The following is an 8,892-nucleotide window of genomic DNA, read 5'->3' as shown; positions in this document are numbered from 1 at the left end:
ATTTCTACCGCTTATAGACAGACAACATTCACACACTCGGGACCATTTAGTGTTGCCAAACAACTTCTCCCCAGGTGCAAAGTGGAATGTGTTTAGAAAATGCGCCGCGACCCAACAGAGAGAGCCGGGGTGTCCGGTCCTTTCCCCCGCAGGATGGAACAAAGAGCCCCCGCCGGCCCCTCGTGGCGCAGCCGGCAAGGTGCACCTTCTTCCGGCCACCGCTAGACGCCTCCTCGGCCGCTGCGCCCTCTGCGGTGGAACTGAAGCCCCGCCCCTCCCGCCGGCTGGGGGCGTGTCTTGGAGGAGGAGGAGCCAGCGAGGGACTCTCTCTCTCCCTCCCAGCTGATCCTTTCATCGCCCACTCATCTCTTCGATCTGCGGCGCGGCTCCACGACACAAAGACGCGGCGGCGAGACATGAGCTGGAGGCGGACGGAGCATGCGAGCAACGGCGGCGGCGGCAGCGGACCCACACGACGAGCCTTCACCACGGACTAGCGTCTGGCGCGCGCAGGGATACCGCGGAGCTCCGCCGATGTGCGCAACAGCGGATTTAAGGCATCAAAGAGCGCGGAGAGCCGAAAGAAAGCCGCATCACCGCACAAGTAGGTCCTACTTTTTTTTTTTCACCAATGGTGCTATTGTGCGCGGTGCTGCTGGATGGCCGCGGAGGCCGCGCGGTAGCAAGCCGAGGACGAGCCGTCGTGGCGCGGCCGAGCTAAGCTAGCAAGGCGGCGGTGCTCTGGTGGGCTTTTGACGCTGTTCCGCCGCAGTGCAAGTGTGTGTGTGTGTGTGTGTGTGTGTACTGTGTGTGTGTGTGTGTGTGTGTGTGTGTGTGTGTGTGTGTGTGTGTGTGTGTGTGTGTGTGTGTGTGTGTGTGTGTGTGTGTGTGTGTGTGTGTGTGTGTGTGTGTGTGTGTGTGTGTGTGTGTGTGTGTGTGTGTGTGTGTGTGTGTGTGTGTGTGTGTGTGTGTGTGTGTGTGTGTGTGTGTGTGTGTGTGTGTGTGTGTGTGTGTGTGTGTGTGTGTGTGTGTGTGTGTGTGTGTGGGGTTGGCTACGTGCAAAGTTGCTCGGCGCGGCACGATCGGGGCTCCGTATCGGACTCGGGCGATCAAAATACACCACGATCCCCGGAAAGAGAGCCGATTCTTATCGCGCCTTCGTGCTCGAGGGCCACACAAACATTTTTGGGAGTGAAGGTGAATAAAAGCGCCATTAAAAAGAAAAAAAACAAAAACGTTTTTTCCCCCCCTCCCTTTCGCTTCTTTTTCTTCAACTTGTCGTCGTCCAGGTGGTAGCCACACCCCCTCAGGTGTAGCGGCCAGGTGAGGTGCAGCACATAGACGGGGCCCGGCTCTTTCCAGGAAAGGAAAGCGAGACGAAAAGTCGATTAATCATCGGAGGAAATTTCACCTTTCGATTTTTTATCTCATCATTTTCACTTTTTTCCCCACAATTCATATCATATTTAAGACTTTTTATCTCTTAATGAAATAGTTTTTATCTGAATTGTGACATTTTTCAATCTCATGATGGCTATTTATTTTGTAATTTAGATATTTTTAATCTAGTAATTATGACTTTTTTTGTAATACATTTGACATTTTTCCTCACAATGTTGAATTTCATATCTCTCTTTTCTCATACTTTCGGCAGTTTTCCCACAATTACAACTTTTTATTTAATAATTATGACTGTCCATCTAATTTTTTTCCCTGTATTGCATAATTTAGATTTTTTAAGGAAAGGAAAGTGAGCCGAATATTCGATTAATCATAAGAGGAAACTTCACCTTTTTGTTGTGCTGCTGTCTCTTTTAGCAGCGTGCAGTCACAACACTTTTCCTTTCTTTGGAGCAAACATGTCACTTTATTTGTGTTAGCATTAGCCGTGTTTTGCTAGGCCCGCGAATCAACACGATCCCCGGAAAGAGAGTCGATTCTTATCGCGCCTTCGTGCTCGAGGGCCACACAAACATGACATTTTTGGGAGTGAAGGTGAATAAAAGCGCTATTAAAAAGAAAAAAAACAAAAACGTTTTTTTTCCTCCCCTCCCTTTCGCTTCTTTTTCTTCAACTTGTCGTCGTCCAGGTGGTAGCCACACCCCCTCAGGTGTAGCGGCCAGGTGAGGTGCAGCACATAGACGGGGCCCGGCTCTTTCCAGGAAAGGAAAGCGAGACGAAAAGTCGATTAATCAGCGGAGGAAACTTCACCTTTCGATTTTTTATCTCATCATTTTGACCTTTTTTTCCCCACAATTCATATCATAATTTTGACTTTTTATCTCTTAATGAAATAGTTTTTATCTGAATTGTGACATTTTTCAATCTCATGATGGCTATTTATTTTGTAATTTAGATATTTTTAATCTAGTAATTATGCCTTTTTTTGTAATACATTTGACATTTTTCCTCACAATGTTGAATTTCATATCTTTCTTTTCTCATACTTTCGGCAGTTTTCCCACAATTACAACTTTTTATTTAATAATTATGACTGTCCATCTAATTTTTTTCCCTGTATTGCATAATTTAGGTTTTTCACGGAAAGGAAAGCGAGCCGAATATTCGATTAATCATAGGAGGAAACTTCACCTTTTTGTTGTGCTGCTGTCTCTTTTAGCAGCGTGCAGTCACAACACTTTTCCTTTCTTTGGAGCAAACATGTCACTTTGTTTGTGTTAGCATTAGCCGTGTTTTGCCAGGCACGTGAATCAACACGATCCCCGGAAAGAGAGACAATTCTTATCACGCCTTCGTGCTCGAGGGCCACACAAACATGACATTTTTGGGAGTGAAGGTGAATAAAAGCGCCATTAAAAAGAAAAAAAACAAAAACGTTTTTTCCCCCCCTCCCTTTCGCTTCTTTTTCTTCAACTTGTCGTCGTCCAGGTGGTAGCCACACCCCCTCAGGTGTAGCGGCCAGGTGAGGTGCAGCACATAGACGGGGCCCGGCTCTTTCCAGGAAAGGAAAGCGAGACGAAAAGTCGATTAATCATCGGAGGAAACTTCACCTTTCGATTTTTTATCTCATCATTTTGACTTTTTCCCCCACAATTCATATCATATTTTTGACTTTTTATCTCTTGATGAAATAGTTTTTATCTGAATTGTGACATTTTTCAATCTCATGATGGCTATTTATCTTGTAATTTAGATATTTTTAATCTAGTAATTATGACTTTTTTTGTAATGAATTTGACATTTTTCCTCACAATGTTGAATTTCATATCTCTCTTTTCTCATACTTTCGGCAGTTTTCCCACAATTACAACTTTTTATTTAATAATTATGACTGTCCATCTCATTTTTTTCCCTGTATTGCATAATTTAGATTTTTCAAGGAAAGGAAAGCGAGCCGAATAGTCGATTAATCATAGGAGGAAACTTCACCTTTTTGTTGTGCTGCTGTCTCTTTTAGCAGCGTGCAGTCACAACACTTTTCCTTTCTTTGGAGCAAACATGTCACTTTGTTTGTGTTAGCATTAGCCATGTTTTGGCAGGCCCGCGAATCAACACGATCCCCGGAAAGAGAGACGATTCTTATCGCGCCTTCGTGCTCGAGGGCCACACAAACATGACATTTTTGGGAGTGAAGGTGAATAAAAGCGCTATTAAAAAGAAAAAAAACAAAAACGTTTTTTTCCCCCCCTCCCTTTCGCTTCTTTTTCTTCAACTTGTCGTCCAGGTCGTAGCCACACCCCCTCAGGTGTAGCGGCCAGGTGAGGTGCAGCACATAGACGGGGCCCGGCTTTTTCCAGGAAAGGAAAGCGAGACGAAAAGTTGATTAATCATCGGATGAAACTTCACCTTTCGATTTTTTATCTCATCATTTTGGCTTTTTTCCCCCACAATTCATATCATATTTTTGACTTTTTATCTCTTAATGAAATAGTTTTTATCTGAATTGTGACATTTTTCAATCTCATGATGGCTATTTATCTTGTAATTTAGATATTTTTAATCTAGTAATTATGACTTTTTTTTATAATACATTTGAAATTTTTCCTCACAATGTTGAATTTCACATCTCTCTTTTCTCATACTTTCGGCATTTTATCCCACAATTACAACATTTTATTTAATAATTATGACTTTCCATCTCATTTTTTCCCCTGTATTGCATAATTTAGATTTTCACGGAAAGGAAAGCGAGCCGAATAGTCGATTAATCATAGGAGGAAACTTCACCTTTTTGTTGTGCTGCTGTCTCTTTTAGCAGCATGCAGTCACAAAACCAAACCACTGACAACACTTTTCCTTTCTTTGGAGCAAACATGTCACTTTATTTGTGTTAGCATTAGCCGTGTTTTGCTAGGCCCGCGAATCAACACGATCCCCGGAAAGAGAGCCGATTCTTATCGCGCCTTCGTGCTCAAGGGCCACACAAACATGACATTTTTGGGAGTGAAGGTGAATAAAAGCGCCATTAAAAAGAAAAAAAACAAAAACGTTTTTTTTCCCCCCTCCCTTTCGCTTCTTTTTCTTCAACTTGTCGTCGTCCAGGTGGTAGCCACACCCCCTCAGGTGTAGCGGCCAGGTGAGGTGCAGCACATAGACGGGGCCCGGCTCTTTCCAGGAAAGGAAAGCGAGACGAAAAGTCGATTAATCATCGGAGGAAACTTCACTTTTCGATTTTTTATCTCATCATTTTGACCTTTTTCCCCACAATTCATATCATATTTTTGACTTCTTATCTCTTAATGAAATAGTTTTTATCTGAATTGTGACATTTTTCAATCTCATGATGGTTATTTATCTTGTAATTTAAATATTTTTAATCTAGTAATTATGACTTTTTTTGTAATGAATTTGACATTTTTCCTCACAATGTTGAATTTCATATCTCTCTTTTCTCATACTTTCGGCAGTTTTCCCACAATTACAACTTTTTATTTAATAATTATGACTGTCCATCTAATTTTTTTCCCTGTATTGCATAATTTAGATTTTTCAAGGAAAGGAAAGTGAGCCGAATATTCGATTAATCATAAGAGGAAACTTCACCTTTTTGTTGTGCTGCTGTCTCTTTTAGCAGCGTGCAGTCACAACACTTTTCCTTTCTTTGGAGCAAACATGTCACTTTGTTTGTGTTAGCATTAGCCGTGTTTTGGCAGGCATGTGAATCAACACGATCCCCGGAAAGAGAGACGATTCTTATCACGCCTTCGTGCTCGAGGGCCACAAAAACATGACATTTTTGGGAGTGAAGGTGAATAAAAGCGCCATTAAAAAGAAAAAAAACAAAAACTTTTTTTGTCCCCTCCCTTTCGTTTCTTTTTCTTCAACTTGTCATCGTCCAGGTGGTAGCCACACCCCCTCAGGTGTAGCGGCCAGGTGAGGTGCAGCACATAGACGGGGCCCGGCTCTTTCCAGGAAAGGAAAGCGAGACGAAAAGTCGATTAATTAGCGGAGGAAATTTCACCTTTCGATTTCTCATCTCATCATTTGGAATTTGTAATCTCTATTTCTCTTGAAACCTCCACTTTTTGAATACCACCATTATGACTGTTGACCTTATAATTATGACTTTCTATCTCATATTCAAGACTTTTATCTCATCATTTGGAATTTTTATCCCACAAGTAAAATGTTCCTGTTTATAATTGACTTCCCATCTCATATTTTTGACTTTTTATTGCATAATTTAGATTTTTCAAGGAAAGCGAGCCAAATAGTCGATTAATCATAGGAGGAAACTTCACCTTTTTGTTATGCTGCTGTCTCCTTTAGCAGCGTGCAGTCACAAAACCAAACCACTGACAACACTTTTCCTTTCTTTGGAGCAAACAGGTCACTTTGTTATTGTTAGCATTAGCCGTGTTTTGCTAGGCACGCAAATATGCGCTAGAAGAAGGGAGGGCGCTAAAATATCCCAGAGAAAACTTTTCATGTCATAATTATGACTTTCCATATGATATTTTTGATTTTTTTCAATGTCAAAATTTAAATTTTTCTATTTCAATTTTGACTTTTTAAAATCTCCCGATGGCTATTTATCTGATAATTATGACTTTTTATCTTATATACAGCGGGGCAAAAAAGTATTTAGTCAGCCAGCGATTGTGCAAGTTCTCCCACTTCAAATGATGACAGAGGTGTGTCATTTTCATCATAGGTACACTTCAACTGTGAGAGACAGAATGTGAAAAAAAAATCCAGGAATTCACATTTGTAGGAATTTTAAAGAATTTATTTGTAAATGATGGTGGAAAATAGGTATTTGGTCAAGCATTCAAAGCTCTCACTGATGGAAGGAGGTTTTGGCTCCAAATCTCACGATACATGGCCCCATTCATTCTTTCCTTAACACGGATCAATCGTCCTGTCCCCTTAGCAGAAAAACAGCCCCAAAGCATGATGTTTCCACCCCCATGCTTCACAGTAGGTATGGTGTTCTTGGGATGCAACTCAGTATTCTTCTTCCTCCAAACACCACCAGTTGAGTTTATACCAAAAAGTTCTGTTTTGGTTTCATCTGACCACATGACATCCTCCCAATCCTCTGCTGTATCATCCATGTATCCATTTTGGTATCAACTCAACTCGTGTTTGAAAATTTGAAAGAAAAAAATTCCCACCAGTGTGACTTTTTAGCTCATAATTATCACTTTCTATCTCATTTAAGACGTTTTATCTCATAAATTCCATTTCTTAAATCAACATTTTTGTTTACCTTGTATAGGCTATTTGTCTTGTCATTTAGATTTTTTATCTCATGATTCCGGTGTTTTTATCATAATTTAGATTTTTATCTCACCATTTTTAATTTCCTCTCTGACTTTCTTTTCTCATATTTTCAACTTTTTAGCCTACTAATACAACTTTTTACTTCATATTAATGACTTTCCACCTTTTTACTTTTTATCCCATTTAAAAAAATGTTTTCTCACAATTTGGGAATTTCTAATCTCATAATGACTATTTAACTTGAAACTTCAAACTTTTTTTTAGCCCCCAATTGTAATTTTTCACCTCAGTCATGACTTCCCATGTCATAGTTTTGACTTTTTATGTCATAATTTGGACTTTTTTCCCTCTCACAATTTGGAATTTCTAATCTCATAATGATAATTTTTCTTGTAACTTTGACTTCTTCTTTTTTTAATCCCACAATTATGAATGCTTACCTTATTTATAGTTATGATTTTTTTAATCTGATTTTTCTGACTTTTTATTTATTAAATTTGACTTTATTTCTCACCTTTTCAAATGTCTTATGTCATCATTTGGACTTCCTTATCGCCTACTGAGTTTATAACATGATGACAAAAAGATAGGTTTTAAATTGTTAAACCAAAAAAAGTCCAATTTATCGCACAGGTGTTGCCGACCTTGACTACTTTTGTTTTGTCTGCTTTCCCTCCCCAGGACCGTGGTGGACAACATGGCTAAAACTCTGCACCTCCTGCAGAAATCGTCAGACGGCGTGCCGACCGGTCTCTCCTTGGACGTGAGCCTGGACGTGGACGCGGGGGACGGCTTCCCGGAGCGCTCGCTGGTCGGACTGTCGGACAAAATCCCTCTGGTGAAGCCTCACTTCAAGAAGAAGCAGAGGAAATTAGACGCCGCATGCCTTCACCGCGCCTTGGAGGAGCCCATGCTGAGCTCCCTGCTGGGCGGCGACATGGCGGGGGACGGCGTCTTTGTGCCCCGGAGCCAGGCCGGACGCACCCCGGGGAACTTGTGCGCGGCGGCCGCGGCCAAACAGAACCGTTTAAGCTTGAAAGACTCGGCGGCTGAGGCGGCCGCGCCGGTGACCGCGGTCTTGCTGGCCGGCGGCGGCGACGTGGAGATGGCGGATGCTACTGCCGAGCTGGAGGAGGCGGAGCGGCGCGGCGAGCGACCCAAGGCGGGCCTCGTGGCTTCAGGGAGCCCGGCGGCGATAACCGCCAGCAGGGACGTCCCTGCTCCGGCTGCACCGCAGGGTTCTCACCAGGACGGAGCCATCAAAGGCGGCGAGCCCAAGCCCCCTCCTCTAAAAGACTGCTCCGGCCTCCAGGACCCCCACCCCCTACTCCTGCAAGCCCCCCAGCCCGACAAAGGAGAGCTTTTCCAGGATAAAAGCGAAGAAGCGTCCCTGGACCTGGTCTTCGAGCTGCTCACCCAGCTGCAGTACCACACCCACCAGGCCGACTCGGTGGACATTTGCGTGAACTTCCTCCAAGGACAATGTGTGTACGGCAGCGACTGCGCTTACCACCACACCGTCCTGCCCTACCACTGGCAGATCCACAGGAGCGACGCTCAGGCGTGGCAAAGTGTGGCCGACGAGTCCCAGGAGCAGCTGGAGAGGTTGTACTGCAACCCGGACAACGACAAAGTCAGGCTGAAGTATCAGTGAGTACCACCTTTCTTCTTCTTCTTCTTCTTCTTCGCCTGCTCTCTGCTCTCCGTGCTCGTCCGCACTGTTGACGTCGTGCACCTTTTGTAATGTCGCAGCCTGGGACTAAACAGTTGGCTCAATATTACAAATGTTTGCTTTAAACAGACTTTCCTGGAACTATGAGGATGTGCCAATGCCGACATTATTCTGCTGTGTCAGCACAAATTCTAGACATACTGTATTTCCTTGAATTGCCGCCCGGGCGCTAATTATTTTAAAACCTCTTCTCACTCCGGCGTTTCCCAAAGGCATGCGGTAAATTTAGGCCTGCGCTTAAAAATTTGAGTGTGATGTAAGGATTCCATCATGAAAAGCACATTTAATAAAAAAAAACGTTGTTATGATCTTACCTTTACTTATAAATGAAGTCCATGCGCAGCTCCTTCTGATCAAAAGCATCGATAACTTGTTTATAGAAGTCTTACTTATCTTTCTTCAGTTTTAAGTCCCTCTGTCTCGATGGAGATCTTCCTTTATTACCTCCTGCTCAGATTTAAAGTCCAGTTTAG

General features: G+C 43.0%; 1 protein-coding gene across 1 annotated transcript in view; it reads left to right on the top strand.

The window, feature by feature from the left end:
- Positions 1 to 345: 345 nt before the first annotated feature.
- LOC133564796 (protein mono-ADP-ribosyltransferase TIPARP-like) overlaps positions 346 to 8,892 on the top strand; it is a 71,513-nt gene continuing 62,966 nt past the window's right edge. The window contains exons 1-2 of the mRNA XM_061919294.1: positions 346 to 604; positions 7,369 to 8,337. Coding sequence (XP_061775278.1) covers positions 7,385 to 8,337 — 953 coding nt within the window. The 5' untranslated portion in view covers positions 346 to 604; positions 7,369 to 7,384. The remainder of the gene's footprint in view (positions 605 to 7,368; positions 8,338 to 8,892) is intronic.

This window comes from Nerophis ophidion, linkage group LG13 (genome assembly GCF_033978795.1).
Source record: "Nerophis ophidion isolate RoL-2023_Sa linkage group LG13, RoL_Noph_v1.0, whole genome shotgun sequence".
Classification (NCBI taxonomy): domain Eukaryota; kingdom Metazoa; phylum Chordata; class Actinopteri; order Syngnathiformes; family Syngnathidae; genus Nerophis; species Nerophis ophidion.
Note: the sequence above shows the minus strand (reverse complement) of the source record. Positions and strands in the feature narration are given on the sequence as shown.